Genomic DNA, 20168 nt, shown 5'->3' with positions numbered 1-20168 from the left:
GCGATGTATCAGCTTCGCTGCAAGTGTCCGCACAATCAGTCGCAGCATGCGCAGCTATCCACTCAACGTTGTTCACGACAAATGGAGTGTCTGATCAGTAGATTAAATCCCTTCCACAAAAAGTGGAAGAGCAGGCGTTCCATCCAGTGAGACATGAAATGGGGGAAAGGACGAAAGTCTGGCGCTAATATGTGAAGCTGGTGAGGAAAGCATTTGCCACCTCATCCCGACCCTTCAGAAATAGCATCTTTGCGGCCCATTTCTGGGTGAGCTGCCATTTCCAGCCATCCTGTTCGTCACTCTGTCCCAGTTGTTCTCCACTTGAAAATCTGCACCAAACTAGACACGAGTAATTTAATAGTCCGGCGTTCCACGTCGTTCTTGGATGGCATGGGCCTGTTTCTCTAGGTATCGAGTTGTAGGCCCTCTGACTTTTTGGCCGATTTTTGCTCTTGTCAGTGCTTCGTAGTCCCTTAAATCGGAGCCAATCACCTCAATGTCCCTCACGTCTGACACCAAAGCGGTGATTTTCGTGAATGCCGACACAAATCGGCGTCCTACTTCGCACGGGATGTTCCTCAACGTCTCCAGTTTCCGCAGCAAAGACTCAAGAATCAGTACCTACAAAAGAGATAAGAGGGGACGACCTAGATGGACCGAGTGTATGACACTGAATGCTTTCAACAGGTGACCATTCGACCGAATCACCAAGTAGATGTCGCTGTAAATTGCGGCAGAACATCGGTGGAAGACAGGACTGAAATCGGCCGCCATGAGAACAGCCACCAGATAATGGTGGTCGACCCAATCAAAATCTTTGAATTAATTTAAGATGATCAGATACCCACCCATGCCAAGTTTTTTTACCTAACTTTTTTATGATGTACTGGATGAGGTGGAGTTTGTCACGGAGAGATGCGCTTGGGATGATACATGTTTGCCAACCTCTTTACAAAGATCCTGGCCAAAATTTTGAAGTCTGTGTTCTGCAAATAATGGGTCGAAAGTTACTAATGTGATCTTTCTTGTTCGAGTCCTTTCTTCGGAAAGCTACTGTTCGCCGATTTACAGAACTGGGAACTCTCCCATTCTGCTGTCAGTTGCAGTAGATAACAGCAAGAAATTTCCAAACTAGTCTGGGATATAGGAGTAAATTTCGTGAGGCAGACCTTTCAAACCAGGTGATTTGATACCCTCATCCCATGCAGTAAATCATCGCTTCCCGTATTTCCGTCGCTGTCATCGGCTTTACGCAACACTCCGCTTCTCGTACTGATGGTCGCAGTAGGCCGTCGGGCAGGCATTGAAATCTATCCTGCGTTTCAGCCTGCCATTCGTGTCCCAGCCGTCGAGCGAAGTGTTGCTGAAAAGCTGCACATATCTCCTTTGGGTCTAGGAACACGTGTTCATTGCGGCCCACTAAAGGCTGAATTATTCTATTTTCACATTGCACCACCGCTACTCGGGTCCATCGGACAGCTTTCATACCCTCGTGTTTTAGAGCACGCGCCTTAGCTCGGGCCTTAGCCTTCATGCTTTATGTTAAAGAATTAGTCCAAAGTAGTCTCGTTTCGAATACGTCGGCTGCGATGTCTTGCCTACGCGCCTCTTCTAAGTTTCTAAGAGATTTTCTCCCTCTTCTGTTTTTCTCTATCACCACAACTTTACTAAACCCAATTAACCCTACTTTAATCGACCTGAAAAATTGTTTGTTGATGATTGTTCTTGTCAATGTTCGTTTAATTCGCTAATCCTATGTGTAAGCTTGAGAACGGCGCGGTTTAGCTTCTAGTAACCGAGTTCTTGTTCACGAAGCCTGTCCAGCACAACCGTCTGCGTAGCCGACGATTTTAAAATGAGGACAATTTATGCTCTCCTTATCTACTAATCTACAGAAGACTCTAGATACGACCTGAATGACCTGAGGTGGTTTGTCTATGGACACACTGTCACATTCGAGAAATATACTTGTTACTAGCACGTTTCCCCCACCCACTTTTTCGGATTATCGAAAATTTTGCAGCAGTTTTAAAACAAAATAAGGTAAAATAATTTTCTTTTTCAAAATGTCACAAATAGTAATCGAAAATTTTGTCAAGTAGCGAAGCTTTTATATGATCGATGAATCTGCTAGAAATAGCAACCAAACTGCCTTCATATCACAACCTACCTACCTACCATCATAGTTCAAGGTACAAAATTCCTGAAAAAATGTAGGATGGCCATATCTGAAATACCTTTCATTGCAGACCTACTTAATGAAGTCTGACAAGGTTTAATAATCACACGATTTCTACGTCCTTTTTCTTTGTATCGGAATACTTTATGGATCCTGATTTGGGAGTATGGGCACCATAAGCCTTCATATTGTGCAATCTCATTTTATAGTGCGATTGAATCAGAACTAAAATTTGACAACAGAAATCAATAAAAAGAACAAAACGGAAACGTAAGTGACGAAATGTTGCTGACTACACCCTACCAGAAGAAGAGGGAATATTTACTTCAAATACTCTCTTTTACTCTTTTACTTGTTTCAGACATTTGACTGGGGCCATGCTGGAGCACCGCCTTTTAGTCGAGCAAATCGACCCCAGGACTTATTCTTTGTAAGCCTAGTACTTATTCTATCAGCCTCTTTCGCTGAACCGCTAAGTTACGGGGAGGTAAACTCACCAGCATCGGTTGTCAAGCGATGTTGGGGGGGACAAACACAGATGCACAAACATATACACACACACACACATATGTATATATATATATGTACATATATACGACGGGCTTCTTTCAGTTTCCGTCTACCAAATCCACTCACAAGGCTTTGGTCGGTCCAAGGCTATAGTAGAAGACACTTGCCCAAGGTGCCACGCAGTGGGACCGAACCCGGAACCATGTGGTTGGTAAGCAAGCTCCTTACCACACAGCCACTCCAAAAAATGTCATTATCCTTCAGTTTATGTCCCTGCATTCTCTTTGTCAGTTTGACCCCCGGCGTCACCCCTGCTGACAAGCCTCCACCAGTTTGGGCACATTTTTTTCAAAATCTTCAACTCTTGCATTTAGCGGATTCATGGCCTGAAATTGTCAGTGACATTTCCATTGCTCACGTTATTCTGTACCGGTGCCTCCTCCCTGGTTCACAGAACTGGAAATGCTTCCAGTCTGCACCTTGTCACGATAAACATCTACCAGGACAATATTGACCAATTCTGACTTTTAAGTATAAATAAAGTTCACAGGGTAATCCATGAAATTCCGACAGTTTGTTGTTCGTACAACTGTTCAATGTTGTCTGAGAAGTTTGGCTATCGGCTTTTTGCTGCACTTCATCACTCTTGATGAGAGCCTGGTCAAGACATCGTTGTATGTAGTTATTGAAACCCAACGCTTCCAGTCCACCTCTACCTCAAACATCCAGGAAAACTGCAAACTAGGATCAGAACTCACGAAGCAAGGTGTTAGAAAATGTTCCAGGGAATGGCTAGCACGGGTTGGACGGTTCGACTGGGGTCTGGAAAGCCAGGAGGCTGCACCGGGCTCTAGTCTGATCTGGCAGTGTTTCTACAGCTGGATGCCCTTCCTCACGCCAACCACTCCATGAGTGTAGTGGGTGCTTTTTACGTGCCACCGACACAGGTGCCAGGGGAGGCTGGCAGCGGCCACGATCGGTTGGTGTTTTTTACGTGCCACCGGCACAGAAGTCAGTCAAGGCGGTGCTGGCATCGGCTACGTTTGGATGGTGCTTTTTACGTGCCACCGGCACAGGTATCACAACTACAATTTCCATTTGATATTTATTTTGATGTACTTGACTCAATAGGTCTCCTCAAGCACAGCAGGTCATGTGCCACTTGCACAGAAGCCAGTCAAGGCGATGCTGGCATCATCCACGTTCGGGTGGTGCTTTTTACGTGCCGCCGGCATATTGAATTTAGGTTAATTAACTCTTGTGATTCTCTCACATCTACATTTCAGGAAATTCATTTGATCGCTGCAACTCGATCTCCCCTCAAACATTCCTTTCCAAGTGCTTGATGCATGCATGCCTAAGTGGTTTAGAAGTTTGGTTTGTGGTCATGAGGTACCAGTTTCGATTTCACTGCCTGACATTTTTGGCAAGTGTCTTTTTCATAGCCACATATCAAGCCTTATAAGTAAAATTGAGCTGAAGTAAACTGTCGAAGTCTATCCGATGGACTGTGTCTATAATTGAAAAACCCAGCTTTGGATTCTGTTAGCCTAATCTGTAAGTCATCTGATAAAAACCATCCATTTCTGGACAACTATGGTCAAAAGAAATCAAACGGTTAATTCTACCACCTTACACTCAAAGAGTTGGTTGAGAAGACGGTGAAATAACAAACTAAAGTATCAAATGTCTATTTTATTCATCTCTATATTTCTGAAATGAGGAATTTTAAATTGTATATTAATCGGAGTGGTGCCCTCAATTGCTGCGGTCACTGCATTTCGACTGTTGTACACTTCACCCTTTGTTCAGGTGTCTTGTGGTTCATCTTAGTGCCTAATACTGAAACTGAACTCAGAACGTCTAGGTGACTGTACCGCATTTCAGCACCTTTATCTACTATACTATGCTAGTAGGCAGTGTCATAATGAATTTTGAAGGCTTATAAACGTTATTCTGGCTCCGTACCGATTGCGTAATACAATCCTATATTCCTGAGACGAGTAAGTTATGTAACGTCTAGTTCTTCATCGATTATTTCTAATTGTCCAGTAATTGATGGTTATTCCTACAATACTTGGAAGCACTCCGTCGGTTACGACGACGAGTGTTCCGGTTGATCCAATTAACGGAACAGCCTGCTCGTGAAATTAACGTGCAAGTGGCTGAGCACTCCACAGACACGTGTACCCTTAACGTAGTTCTCGGGGATATTCAGCGTGACACAGAGAGTGACAAGGCCGGCCCTTTGAAATACAGGTACAACAGAAACAGGAAGTAAGAGTGAGAGAAAGTTGTGGTGAAAGAGTACAGAAGGGATCACCACCATCCCCTGCCGGAGCCTCATGGAGCTTTAAGTGTTTTCGCTCAATAAACACTCACAACGCCCGGTCTGGGAATCGAAACCGCGATCCTACGACCGTGAGTCCGCTGCCCTAACCACTGGGCCATTGCGCCTCTATTCCTACAATACTTAATGAATGTAGAAATGATGTCATAACTGTATGACTTCCCAAGTTATTACCAATCAAAGAGAAGATAAATCGCTACAATAGAAAACCTCGAAAGTCTGTTTCCCCTGGCTCATTCTACTTCGCTTCTTGTTCACTTATTTACTTTACACCATTAACACACCTACCAGTTGCCGGATTGAATAACTAAGACTTGAATCTATTATTTCTGGTATGCGCAACAAAAAACTGTACATGCCAAAAAAGTATTGTAAGAAATATAAATATGTACAAAATGTATAAAAAAAAATCTTTGCTTTGAACAATAAAACATGACTTCTATTGATTTGTAGGATGGTTTATTCACTTAAGAATGGAATTTGCAGTTGTATTGATTAACCTATCTAAACAAAGCTGTTGTACTTAAAGAAAAAAAAACAAAACTTTTCTCATTTAATCCTTTCGTTACCGCATTTATTTTGAGATCAATTAATTTTAAATATAACAAAAAATTTAATAAAATAATTTAGTTATCATTAAGCTAGTGTTAGGAACATAAATTGTGACTAAGGTTTGGTAGAAGAGTTTAATTCAGAACTTACGAAAACAAGACATTTGTAGTACAGAGCCAAAGGTGGTTTCAGACAGGTTGGTATCAAAAGGGTTAAGAATTGTTTCTCTATTATATATTTTAACCCTTTTGTTACCATATTTCTGTTTAGATGTTCTGTGTTTCTTTCAATTACTTTAAATATAACAAAGAATTTAGTAAAATAACTTAGTTATCATTAAGCTAGTGTTATGAACATAAATTGTGACTTAAGGTTTGGTAGAAGATTTTAATTCAAAACTTATGAAAACAAAACGTTTGTAGTAAAGAGCCTGAGGTGGTTTCAGCCGGGATGGTAACGAAAGGGTTAATTATTCTTACTCTTTTACTTGTTTCAGTCATTTGACTGTGGCCATGCTGGAGCACCGCCCCTAGTCGAGTAAATTGACCCCAGGACTTATTCTTTGGAAGCTTAGTACTTATTCTATCGGTCGCTTTTGCCGAACCGCTAAGTTATGGGGACGCAAACACACCACCATCGGCTGTCAAGCGATGCTGGGGGGGGGGACAAACACAGACACACAAACACACACACACACATAAATATATATATATATATATATATATATATATATACGACAGGCTTCTTTCAGTTTCCATCTACTAAATCCACTCACATGGCTTTGGTTGGCCCGAGGCTATAGCAGAAGACACTTGCCTAAGGTGCCACGCAGTGGAACTGAACTCGGAGCCATATTGTTGGTAAGCAAGCTACTTACCACACAGCCACTCCTGCACCTTAAAAAAAACATTTAAAAACTTATTGAACGAATTCAATAAATTTGACAAAATCCTTTTATGAGGTCTCCCAAAACAAGTTTTATAATAGAAGAAAAAATTTCATCCGAAAACTAATTTTATTTCAGGACCTGAATTGATTGTTAATACTATTATGAAAAATAACTTGAAACTGAGAAATGAATGTAGGTGACAGCTCATGATACATGCATCTTTATAGTGCAAAGGAAAATGGGTGCATAAATTGACAATTCGAAGGTCATGAAATTTCAAACCTCTGTAGTGGTCCTTTACGTTAGAACATCTTGTTTCTTCCAATCTGTATTGATCTATAGAGCTGTCATTCAATGCGGACCTCGACTGGAAAATAAATTTCCATCTCAGTCGATCACTGGGCTATCAGAAATAGCGATGTTTTTTTTTTTTTTAGACGTAGGAACTCAGCATTGAAAACCAATAAACTGCAATGTTACTAATCCACATGAGGATAAGCTCTAGATCACGATTGATTAAATGAGAGCAAAGGAGTCTCAAATAGTAATATGGAACACTTTGTACCCTACCAACTATGTCACACTTTCTCCCATTGTAGCTTTCATTTATCCTGGTTCAATTCGCACGCAGCGAAGTTCCTGTCTACAGTTCGTTTGTCATAAATCCTTGGACAGTGCCCTACACATGACATATATCTGTTCACCTGCTGTACCATACGTGACCTCTGTGTGTAGACCAAAGTGGAAAGAAATTAACCGACTTGGTTAGCGGGAACCTTTGAGACTTTTGAGAAAACATCATTTGTCTTGTCACCTGCAATTTCCACACAGGTTGCCATACAGCGCAGCACCTATCCGTCTTCTCTATCGCTTTATTCCATGGTTCTTCCATATCATGATCCCAATAGAACAAAAACTGATCTTTCTTCGCGTATCAACTCAACTCTACGAATAAAATACTGAATTTCTTTCTTTTAGCTACATATATTTACAAAAATTCACAATGTATTTCGATGTTTCCTTTAATAACAGCTATAAAAAAAACCCCACACTTCACTAAACACCACACACCTCACGCGCGTGCACAGGCATATACACAAAGTTTTCGGGTTTTATGTCTCCTTTTTCAGGATCAGCTTGATGTATTGGTGAACAGTCAAAGGTGTTGGAGAGTACAGAGATTGAAGTTGTAGTTGAGAAAGACTTAGCTGAAATGGAAGAGTGGAAACTATTTGAATATTGGAAAAGACTTACCTGCATCGGGATGATTCGAACTGAGTATCAAAATGCCCCCATCATAACCTATGCTCGGTGCTCTGTGAACCGTGTAAAGGCTGTGAGACGTGACGTGGACGACTGCAACGAAGACAACAAAGTTATGACAAGCATAAAGAATCACAGCAGACTTCTGGCAGAATCCGCAGACTGGGATTCACCCCAACAACTACAGGACAAGGTGGTGGAAGATCTAAGCAAGGAAATCTGTGCTTTGGCGAGGGAGATGGCTGTTGGAGTCGGTACCATGAAACTGGCCCTGAATGTGGACCTTCGCTACCACTCGTAGAAGAGGTGCAAGGATCGAATTCTGGCGGTCAAATCCAAGGAGAACAACTTGACAGAAACAAAGAAGCTCCTGAACAAAGAGAGTCAACACGTTGACCCGGGGATGATCTGATTCTTCTCAGATGAAAAAAGAACTTCTGCTAGGATCAGGTGCATAATCCCCAGAACAACAGCTGGCTTGCCTGCAATTGATGTGATGTCCCACATATCATGGAAACCAAGTTCTTCTAAACAGTGATGGTCTTTGGGTGTGTCTCCAGCGAGGGTGATGTCATCCTGCCTCACAACTTTGAAGACGGCTGTAGGCTACATTCAGACGGCTATGTGAAGCCACTGGAGACTGTGGTCAAAGCCTGACTGGACAGGGTTGCAGTTGAAGGCCATATGTGTGGTAGCAGGATTCATCTCCTTGCCATACTTCAGCAAAGAGCCAGAAATAGTTGTCGGAGAATTTCTACGATTTCACCAAATTCTGGCCTTCTTAATTCCTTCGATTGTAGATTACGAGGTGTTGTGCACAGTTAAGAGAGGCACCAGCCTCTCTGCCTGAAATAGCAAGGCCGAGCAGTTAGCCAAAGTCAAGAAGGTGTTCGAAGATCTTCCCAGGAACACAGTGAAAATAGAATGCCCCAAGTTCCGAAGCCGTATTGAGGCTGTGGTGGAAGCTGAGGGTAGCTACTTTGAAGAAACTTATCTCCCTGCCAAAATCTAATTGAGAGATTAAAAAAAAATTTTTTTTAAGTACTTTTAATTTTGCGTAGGATATTGTGTTTTCTTTTCGTTTTATGCAAACTGTCAAATTTAGCCCGGACATACCACCTTTCCTCCATACACAGCGATGCGAAACCTTACACGCGTGTAATCAACAGCAACATACACAAAAAAATACACGCACACACACGGCATTCACACATACACATGACACATACTTATGATCACAAACATATGACATTCACTTAAGATCACTCTCTTAATTGTGAAACCCCTTCACTCCCCTTATATTTCCACTCCATTACTTCTCAGCATGACAACCAGCTAGTTACACGCGAACCTTTTTCCACGGAGCTTTGCTCTTTTCTTCTGTCTATTCTTTCCTTTTATTTTCTTTGATGGACAGCAAAGAGTCCAATACATTCCTGTTCATTTCTGCGTGAAACTAATACAAGTTTATATTTCTGTTGTTCGTTTAATTGCCTAGTTTTTGACATACTTTCTTGGGATAAAATCTCCATCTATGAAAATCTCAAACCATTCTTGTCTACGGTGAAAAATCGATTGTATCTATAACACCCTACGAATGAATAGGCATAAAACTGACTGCAGCAATGCACCTACAAAACTTCAATGCTTTTTTTCAGATCAGCTGTCAGCAGGTTTCGTGCCAAGCAAATAATAATTCAAAGTGACTATTGATTGAAGCAAATCATTTGGAAAAACCTATAAAGAAAAATAGTCCTGGTACATTTCTATCTAAGTATTAGGGAGGTGTTACCTTTTGAACAGCAGAAATTTCCCAGCAGCCATGAGCAATGGACGGTCTAATGCTTAATTTTAGTCAAGGTATATCAAGGTACATTGCCATTCTGTTTTATTTTTATTTCATTCCTTTCCTTCGTTGACTTCTCAAAAGAATTGGTCTAAGCAAATGAGTACAGCTTATATACATATATATATATATATATATCTATACAATATGTTACATTACTCGGTAGTCAAGATAAAACTCTGAGTTTCAGATGCCGAAGTGGAAATCCACAACACCATCTCATCGGTTATCTGGCTATTTCTATTTTTCATAGAATAATCTATGTGATATGCGTCCATATTAGATTCTTTTGTTTGTGAGAGTCCTCAACCGATGTTAGGCGATAATCCCAAAAAGGTCGTATCAGCTCTTAGTTGAGAATAACGTCGTCCGGGAGGTGATTTATTGATAAAACGGTAAGATAACAAAAGAAAGAAAGAGACCTCAATATTATGTAAATAGAGGAAATTTATCTATACAATATGTTACATTACTCGGTAGTCAAGATAAAACTGAGTTTCAGATGCCGAAGTGGAAATCCACAACACCATCTCATCGGTTATCTGGCTATTTCCAGATAGCCAGATAACCGATGAGATGGTGTTGTGGATTTCCACTTCGGCATCTGAAACTCAGAGTTTTATCTTGACTACCGAGTAATGTAACATATTGTATAGATAAATTTCCTCTATTTACATAATATTGAGGTCTCTTTCTTTCTTTTGTTATCTTACCGTTTTATCAATATATATATATATATATGTGTGTGTGTGTGTGTGTGTGTGTGTAGACGCAATGGCCCAGTGGTTAGGGCAGCGAACTCGCGGTTTCGATCCCCAGACCGGGCGTTGTGAGAGTTTATTGAGCGAAAACACCTAAAGCTCCACGAGGCTCCCGCAGGGGGGTGGGTGGCGATCCCTGCTGTACTCTTTCGCCACAACTTTCTCTCAGTCTTTCTTCTGTTGGTCTGCTCGCTTAGCCATTGGGGTGGCGTCATTTGAAGGCTAAAACAATGCGAAGCGCATTGTGACCAGCGATGTGTAGCAACATATGATAGCCTGGTCGGTCACGGTGATATATATATATGTGTGTGTGTGTGTGTGTGTGTAGACGCAATGGCCCAGTGGTTAGGGCAGCGAACTCGCGGTTTCGATCCCCAGACCGGGCGTTGTGAGAGTTTATTGAGCGAAAACACCTAAAGCTCCACGAGGCTCCCGCAGGGGGGTGGGTGGCGATCCCTGCTGTACTCTTTCGCCACAACTTTCTCTCAGTCTTTCTTCTGTTGGTCTGCTCGCTTAGCCATTGGGGTGGCGTCATTTGAAGGCTAAAACAATGCGAAGCGCATTGTGACCAGCGATGTGTAGCAACATATGATAGCCTGGTCGGTCACGGTGATATATATATATGTGTGTGTGTGTGTGTGTGTGTGTGTCACCACCGTCTGGCAACAGGTGCTGGTGTGTTTACGTCCCTGTACTCTAGCGGTTCGGCAAAAGAGAACTATAGAATAAGCACTTGGTTTTTAAAAAATTAGGGCTGGGTGTCGATTTATTGGACTAAAAATTCAAGGTGGTGCTCCAGTATGGCCGTGGTCTAATGACTGAAACAAGTTCAAGATATACCCTTACATTCAGAAGTCAACTTGAGATTTGGAACACTGGAAAAACGAGTCTGGTCAGACAAGGATTTGAAAATGTTCGCCAAGTTTCGTATCTATGATGCTTGCAACATCTATTTCTTTACTACCCACAAGGGGCTAAACAGAGTGGAAAAACTAGGACAGACAAAGGGATTAAGTTGATTACATCGACCCCAGTGCGTAACTGGTACTTAATTTATCGACCCCGAAAGGATGAAAGTCAAAGTCGACCTCGGCGGAATTGGAACTCAGAACGTAACGGCAGACGAAACACGGCTACGCATTTTACCCGGCGTGCTAACGTTTCTGCCAGCTCATAAACATGTTCTACCAATCCAAATCATGGGCCCCGTATCAAGACTATTGAAAAGGTTGCAACACGCAACGAAAATTTTAGAGAATAAAAATAAAAAATAAGTGGAAATTTTACCGGTGAGTGTGTTAAATAATAAGGCACTAAAAGAGAATGACTCTCCCAAGACACAACAGTGTATATATATATATATATATATATATATATATATATATATAGAGAGAGAGAGAGAGAGAGAGAGAGATACAACTTATAAATAAGGGCAAACGAAAAAATGTCTAAGTTGTTTATAATTTTAACCTTTAAAGGTATTTTTTAATATGCTGGCCATTGATAAAATTTTTTTTTCGAAAAAATTTTATCCTACATTAAATATATATATATATATATATATGAAGTTAGAGGATATGTTAACCTTGTGAAGGGATGGCTGCATCCAAGGAAATACTTGTTCAATACCTGGTATTTTTGGGGTGGGTGGATGAAATTCTCTTAAAACAATAAACAGTTTATATCCATTGAAGAGAAGGAAAGAAAATGAAGGTAAGGCAGTTGATAATTATTATTAACAAATTGGTCATCAATTTGTTAATAATAAACAATTATTAACTTCTTATCTCTATTTTATTCTTTTAAATATATGTGTGTGTGTCGCCAGTTGCCAATTTTGATAGCAATATTCATCTATGTTGATCGGCGGCAAGCTGGCAGAATCGTTAGCATGCCGGATGAAATGCTTAGCAACATTTCGTTCATCTTTACTTTCTGAGTTCAAATGCCACCAAGATCAACTTTACCTGTCATCCTTTCAGGGTCGATTAAATAAGTACCAATTGAGCACTAGGGGTCGATGTAATCGACTTACTCCCTTGCCCGAAATTGCTGGCTTTGTGCCAAAATTTAAAATCTGTTTATCTATATTATATATTATTTTACCAGCCATAGTTTTTTTTTTTTACAGGTGAGTATTTTTATGTAGAATATTAGATTTTTACAGTAATGTCAAAGCGTTTGAAAGATTCAGTTGCTGACCCTCTACAAAACATTGAGTATAATCTGGTACGATAGTTTGATTCCACACACAAACAGCTTTTATTTTGCATTCTTCGCGACTCAATAACAAATGTACCAGTTGTACAGTTTCAATAAAATCGACAACAGCTCTTTGAAGTATTTTAGCCACTGCATCGTACAAATGTAATAAAAATAAGGTGTAGAAGTCGAAGTTACCTTTTATTCTGAAAGATTCACTTCGACTAAGAAATCGATTTCTTTCAGTAGCGTAAATAAAGGCGTCAACTTTTAAAACTAACTCTGAAATCTACTCTATTGATTATTGAAAGAAAATGAAAAATATGTACATTATATATTGAGATATTTGTACCTATGAAAGTATGAATGTATGTATGTACGCATATATGTATGTTTATATGTATCCGTTTATGTATGCGTGCGTATGGGAATTTCAGCAACATCAATGGGGTATTTTTGTATCTATGTATGTATATCTCTTCAATTTTTTAATTATTACAATATATTCCATTGAGGAGGAAGCCGGTTTCCAACAAAGATACAAGGCTCCATCTTTGGGATGTACTTAAAACAGATAATTCACTTTTGTAACTTGAGAAAAGTCTTGCATATTTTTACTGTTCCACTCACAGATCGGACTTGTAATGTACAAATCAGCCGGTCGATTTCTCTTCTTAAAATCCCAGTTTATCCAGATTCTCCTTTAAGCATTTACTAACAAAACCTATTGCGCCAATTATTATTGGTATAAATACGAATTCATAGCCTGGATATAGAAGCTGGAGATTTTGAAGCAGTTGTCCATAGATATCCTCTTTTTCTTTGATTTTCAAAGAGATATTTATATCTGCAAGGCAGCTGGCCTCTATGAAGGTACATGCCTTTGACCCTCTGTCGCAAACGACAACATCTGGCCTGTTATGTATGTAAATATTCAGTTTTATTTCAAAGTTTCTTGTCAATAGAGAAATAGCCGGTTTCTAACCTAGATCCGTGGTTCCTTCATTGGAATTTCAACAACATCAACAGGATATGTATACACGTATGTATGTGTGTGTGTATGTATGTATATGTGCAGATTTGCATGATTTGGTTGCTGTATGGCTTATGCATATAGTTGCATGTCTAGACATGCTCATATATACTTGTGTGTGTATATGTTTTTCCGTTTTAATTTAGAGTAAATTTCGACCGGCCATCTACTTGATAACAAGGTTGTAAAGGAAAGCATCTTGTTTTGTTCATCATTCCGGTGTTTGTAAATACGTGGTTAAGTTGGTGTGTTGGTTGAACTGTCGATGCATCAATTCAGCATAAGACTCTCAGATGGAGAATCTTTGGAATGTCTTAAAAAATCTTCATCGTGCCACTGATAGATTGGTTGTGGAGAATCCGTGTCAGGTTATTTTGCCGTTTTTCCATGAAAACGATTATTTCTATTTCATTTTTGGATTTGGTTTGCAAGATTCTTTATATGAGTTCGTGTGTTGAAGCATATTCTGTTGTGTCTGGAAAGAGTCATTTTCTTTTTGTACCTTATAATTTAACACACTCACCGGTAAAATTTCCACTTATTTCTTATTTTTATTTTCCTAAAATTTTCGGTGAGTGCGTTAAATTATAAGGCACAAAAATAAAAATGACTCTCCCCAGACACAACAGATTATTTCTATATTTTTGTGCAAGTTTGTTTGGCAATGTCTGTAATTGTTTCTGTTGAATACAATTGTGCTTTTGCTTTATATTACTTTTTATTGCTTATGTAATGGGTTGTGGTACCATATAAAGTTTGTATCATGAGCAGCGCTTGGTCTTTATTTAGCAAGTGTTATTTCAGTTTATTTTACTGAATTAGAAAAACCTAACAGGTCACCTAAGAAAAAATAAATTCAGACAAAAATTTAGTATGGTATTGTGCATTTAAATTTATATTTGACGGTATTTAGCTACATTTTTTCTCGTTAATGTTGTAAGAAAACGACTGGGTACTCTCCCTAAGTGTGTGTGTGTGTGTGTGTGTGGTATTGTGTTTTGTATGTTGTATGTGCATATTGTACATACAAACACGTACACTACTTCGAGTTTCATGCTCAGATAGTGTATTAATCAGATGATCACTGCACTACGTGAGCATAAAAATTGAAGTCGGCCACATAAAACCTCTTTCATTCATTAAATGGTATCTTTAAAACTTACTAAAATGAGTGGTTTCTTTTTTGTTGTTGGCTGATCCTTTCAATAAGCAATCACACACACACATGTATGTGTACACATGCATACGTATGTTTGTATGTGTTCGCACACACAGACTTTTATATATAAACGCTATACCAACATTCATTTCGGAAATATGACAAGGAGAGATTTGAACCCCAAATCTTCCGTTTGAAATCCCTGTTGCAAGTCCCGAACTTAATCTTGTCTTTTTATATGTTAGAATTTTCGCATAAATGGACCCGAATGCTTATTTATATAATAAAGAATGTGTTTGTTGCAAAAATATCGTTGGGCGTTAATCGAGATTTGGTTCTTCAGACACATTTGTTTACACATTCTTAACTGTATAATATCGATTGATCGTTATTCTACAGAACAGTGGAAACACGATTATTTTAATACGAAATATCCGCTTCAAATTTTGGCACAAGGCCAGCAAGTTCGGGAAAGGGGGCAAGTCTATTACATTGACCCCAGTACTCAGCAAGTACTTATTTTATCGACCCCGAAAGGATGAAAGTCACAGTCAACCTCGGCAGAATTTTAATACTAAATATTAAAATATTCTCTTTCCCGAACATATCGGGTTGACATATTTTCATTAAAATTTAAAATCTCTCACACACACACGAAGTTTCCTGAAGGCTTGTGTAACGTATAGAAAACTTTACAAAAGATGAGGCTTTATATATCGTCAAGTTAAACTAAAACAATAAATTATAATTGAAAATATTCTTGGAAAAGGAAATTTCGAAATATCTTAGAATCGCAATTTGATAATTAATATATCGTTTCCTCTCTTTTTATTTTTCGTTTCAGACTAATAAAATGCTTCGAAAAGCAACGTCGAAATATCAAGTTGGATTTCTTTGGAAGCAGAGCAATCGAGATGGGCACCAGATTCCGGGTTTCAGAAAAACGAATCCTTCAACGAGCGACAGTCTGCAGGTCAAAAGTGGAGTAAAGTATTATACTTTTTATAATGAACCAAAGAACGAAGCAAATAATGAAAATTCCTCAAAAACTTTGAAACCCATAAACTCGAGTAGTTGTCGCTTTGATAATATTGGTGATAGTGAATCACTCTCCTTCAAAGATAACCATCGAAGCTTGAGGGTTTCGAACAATAACAGGTGCTTACTAAATCCGAACGACGAAAACTTTTATGGTTTTCGCAACAAGAACAACCTTCGAAATTATAAAAATCTACAATTTGTTAAAACAGTCGATTGTACACTGGACGTTAGTGCAAACCAGAAGGAAGTAGAAAAGAGTTCAGATAATAACAGACATTCAGGATATTCGAAAAATAGGAAAAACGTTTCCTTTATTTCATTAAATCAAACGGCTGGAAATTATTCTAAACAACCATGGTATGTACCTAATTTTGATTATTGCTTATCAAAAGCCTCCGAGGGTTCCAAGATTGATATTCTTCGCGCGTCAAGTCCTTCGAAACAACGCGGTAGTTTAAAAAATTTCAAGAAAATTATGAGACCTTCACTCAAGGAAGTAGAAGCAAATGTAAACGGTTTTAATATAAAAAGAATTTCCAACGAGCCTCGACAATCCTCACGATGTGAATCAGCTTACCCACAGAAACACTCGGGGCAGTCTTTACTGAACTGTGATATTTCAACAGCGAACAATGCGTTTGCTAATCACAACCGTAAACGAAACGAAGATATAAAGGAAAAGTCCTTGAACAAACCATTCCAAGTTTTTACTGATGTCTCTTCCGCTGCCACAAAAGACTCAGATAATAAAAGAACAAAATTTAAATCTAATACAAAATATGCTCGGAAATACAGCTTTCAGCAATTAAAAATGAATAGCAAACTTTATCAAAATAAATTAGTTTTAACGAAAACGGAAAAAAATAATTTCAACGAAACTGTCAATGCAAATAATATAATACAAAACAAAACTAATCAAAATCGAGACTTTTCTTTTGCTGAAAGTGAAAAGAATAGGAAAAGGCCTGAAAGAAGGAAATTCGAAGATAATGAAGAAACAGTCACTGCAAATTATATTTCCAGAGGATATTTAAAACCAGATACAAAACCAAATTTGTTTGAGTTAACAGGTTTAAAATTGCCTTTACAAATGTCTAATAAAACTTTTATTCCTTACCCTTTGAAATATTTCAAGAACCATTCACTTCAAGCTACACAAACAAATACAAGTCGAATTATAGGTTTTAACAGAAGTCCTGCTCTTCTGACAATAAAAAACATTGTCCTCCACGATGCTGCATCCAGACAATCAAAGAAAAAGGAACTCAAAGAGAACAATATCCTTAAATGGTTGGAAGATTGTTCTAAAGTGTTACTCGATACTAGTTTTTCTCATATATTTTAGTATCTTCATTTTGAACGTCAGTCGATGTTGTTAAATCAGAAGAGTTGGCAAAACGAAATTCGTAACTATTTCCGCATAATTCTTACGATTTCAATCCAAGCTCAAAATTAATTTTCATCACATTTTTTAAAGAGAAGTATATTAATTGTGTATATCTTATCAAAAATAAAGAGAAATTAGAATGATTTCATTCGTGCAATTTATTTCATTAAATTATTCATAATTGACTTTACAGTTTCTCTACAGAATAGTAGTCATGATAATATGATAAAGTACCACTACTATTTGAGATTTGAACCCGCGATCTCTCAACAGCGAGTCCGCTGCTCTAACCACTAGGCCATGTGCCTCCACGCCATCATTATATACTAAGAAGATATTTTAACTATTTTTTTTTATGTGTGCATAGTAGTCTCATTTTCATAAAATGTTCGAGAACGAAAGTTAGCAACACACTAGGATTTTATAAAATAAGAAAGCTGGCCCCATGCCGTAAAAACAATGACGACTAATTATAGTATTATATATATAAATATGGATGGTGAATCAAATTAATACACATGTCAATGTTCATATACATTCACATACTTCCATTGTACACGTACACACATATACTCACACAGAGTTGAAACGCTGCTTGATTTTTTTTCTTTTCAGCGATGAATGTTCACCATCCCACCAGTTTGCCATCACTCCTTTCTTTCTCATTCATATGTTATGATGAAGAAAAATACGAGAGTATTATTATAGTCGATTATCTTTCTCGTATATCCGTCTCCTCCTTGTGCGCATGGTTACTATAAAAACAGAGTTTTTCGTCACAGTGACATAAAATACACGCTTCTAATTGGCTAAAGTACCCAAATTTGGCAAATTTTAAAGGCTAGTAACTTCAATTATGCATTTATAGGAAAAATGAATTTCATTTTCATAATTAGTATACAAAATCCATAAACCAAATTTGAAAACAGTTGGAACAAAATTGTAAACAGTGGCTGTGTGGTAAGTAGCTTGCTTACCAACCACATGGTTCCGGGTTCAGTCCCATAGTGTGGCAACTTGGGCAAGCGTCTTCTACCACAGCCTCGGGTCAACCAATGCCTTGTGAGTGGATTTGGTAGACAGAAACTGAAAGAAGCCCATCGTATATTTGTACATATATATATATATATATATTATATATATATATATATGTGTGTGTGTGTGTGTGTGTGTGTGTGTGTGTGTGTGTGTGTGTTTATGTGTCTGTGTTTGTCTCCCTCCAACATCGCTTGACAACCGATGCTGGTGTGTTTACGTTCGGCAAAAGAGACCGATAAAATAAGTACTAGGCTTACAAAGAATAAGTCCTCGGGTCGATTTGTTCGACTAAAGGCGGTGCTCCAGCATGGCCACAGTCAAATGAGTGAAACAAATAAAAGAGTGACGAAAACCAAAGACCAGTACTGGTACTCAGAGCATATATTTTGTGAGCCACTGCCTTATTGAATGCAGAAAGTTCCGAGGTCCATATTTTCCTTACCTGGTTGTAATATTCTTTAGTGTCACGTGTCTTGTTACTGGTAGGATATGTTTTCATCTGTCCCCCTAGGTGCCTGAAACATTCATCATCAGATATAGCAGAAGCAGTCATTGATTGAAAAGCTGTTAGTCTGGTTTACAGTTTCCCCTCTTTTCACAACCTGCAGCAACATTTATCGTCATATCAAACTCCAACCCTATTTCCTCTGGCAATGTTGTAACATGTCAAGGCTCTTTTTCATCTCACGCATACTCTTGGCAAACAATTTCAAGTCATCCACAAACAAGCTGTGTGTAATTTTGTTTTATGTATGTATCTATCTACCTAGGCCCATGCCTGGCTGTGGCAACAAGTTTGCTTTCCAAACACATGTTTTGGAGCTCGGTCCCAGCTCCAGACCAGCCAAGCTTTGTGAGTCGGTTGGATAGAGGGAAACTAAGAGGCCCGTCGTATGTGTGTATGTATCTATGTATGTGTGTGTGTGTGTGTGTATATATATATATATATATTATATATATATATATATATATATATACACACACACATACAGGGTGCGATGGGTAAATTTTCGCCATTTTATATTTTTAATTTCGTGCATGAGCATTGTTTGTTTTTGATTTTCTCGATTACACAGTATAGTAGGGTCAGTTGGGTACCGTCTGTGAGAAAACAGCATCATGATGGAATTCACTCTGCCAGAAATTTAGAAACAACATGCTGTACTGCTTGGCATTCGCGCCGGAAGCTCCAATACGAACATTTCAGAGTGTTTGGGTGTCAATTTGAGGACATGTACCGAGAGTGATAAAAATCAAGCATCCAGTCAACATCATGGTGTTTGGAGTGGTCACTAGTGATGGCTACGTTATGCCTCCATTCATCTTCCCATACGGCTTCAGACTCAACACGGAAGCCTACATCAAGTGCTTGGATGAGGTGGTGCTGCCCTGGGTCAAGAGGGTGGCTGCTGGAGGAACCTATGTCTGGCACCAGGACTCTGCACCATGCCACACGAACAAGAGAACCCAGTCATGGTTGTCAGACAATTTCTGTGACCACCTCACAACCGAACATCTGGTCACCTAACTCCCCACACTGCAACCCCCTTGATTATTATGTGTGGGGTGCAGTTGAGTGAGAGACCAACAAAACTCTTCATAACACCAAAGATGAACTGAGGGTAAGGATTATGGCAGCATTCACCAACTTAAACAAGGAGATCGACCAGAAGAGTTGCAGGAGATTCCGAAATCGTCTGGAGGCCATGGTTGAAGCCAATGGGGATTTTATTGAATAAATTCACTCTTTATTAGTTCAAGAAATTTTTGTGTAATTTTGGTAAATATATCTGCTAACATGAGGTTAGTGTTATTTTCATTTGGACGACAGTTTATTGTGTGTGTGTGTGTGTGTGTGTGTGTGTGCATATATATATATATATATATATTATATATATATATATATATATATATAATATATGTGTGTGTGAGTGTTATCCCACTACATCTTGGCAACC

General features: G+C 38.8%; 1 protein-coding gene across 2 annotated transcripts in view; it reads left to right on the top strand.

Annotated features, from left to right (window-relative positions):
* The window catches only part of LOC115232616, a 111760-nt gene extending 94444 nt beyond the window's left edge, over nt 1-17316 (top strand). For both annotated transcript variants that reach the window (XM_036512081.1, XM_029802610.2), the window contains exon 2: nt 15589-17316. In XM_036512081.1, coding sequence (XP_036367974.1) covers nt 15589-17130 — 1542 coding nt within the window. In that variant the 3' untranslated portion in view covers nt 17131-17316. The remainder of the gene's footprint in view (nt 1-15588) is intronic.
* The last annotated feature ends 2852 nt before the right edge of the window (nt 17317-20168 follow it).

This window comes from Octopus sinensis, linkage group LG2, assembly GCF_006345805.1.
Source record: "Octopus sinensis linkage group LG2, ASM634580v1, whole genome shotgun sequence".
NCBI classification, from domain to species: Eukaryota; Metazoa; Mollusca; class Cephalopoda; order Octopoda; family Octopodidae; genus Octopus; species Octopus sinensis.
The sequence above is the reverse complement of the archived record's forward strand: the minus strand, read 5'-3'. Positions and strand labels throughout refer to the sequence as shown.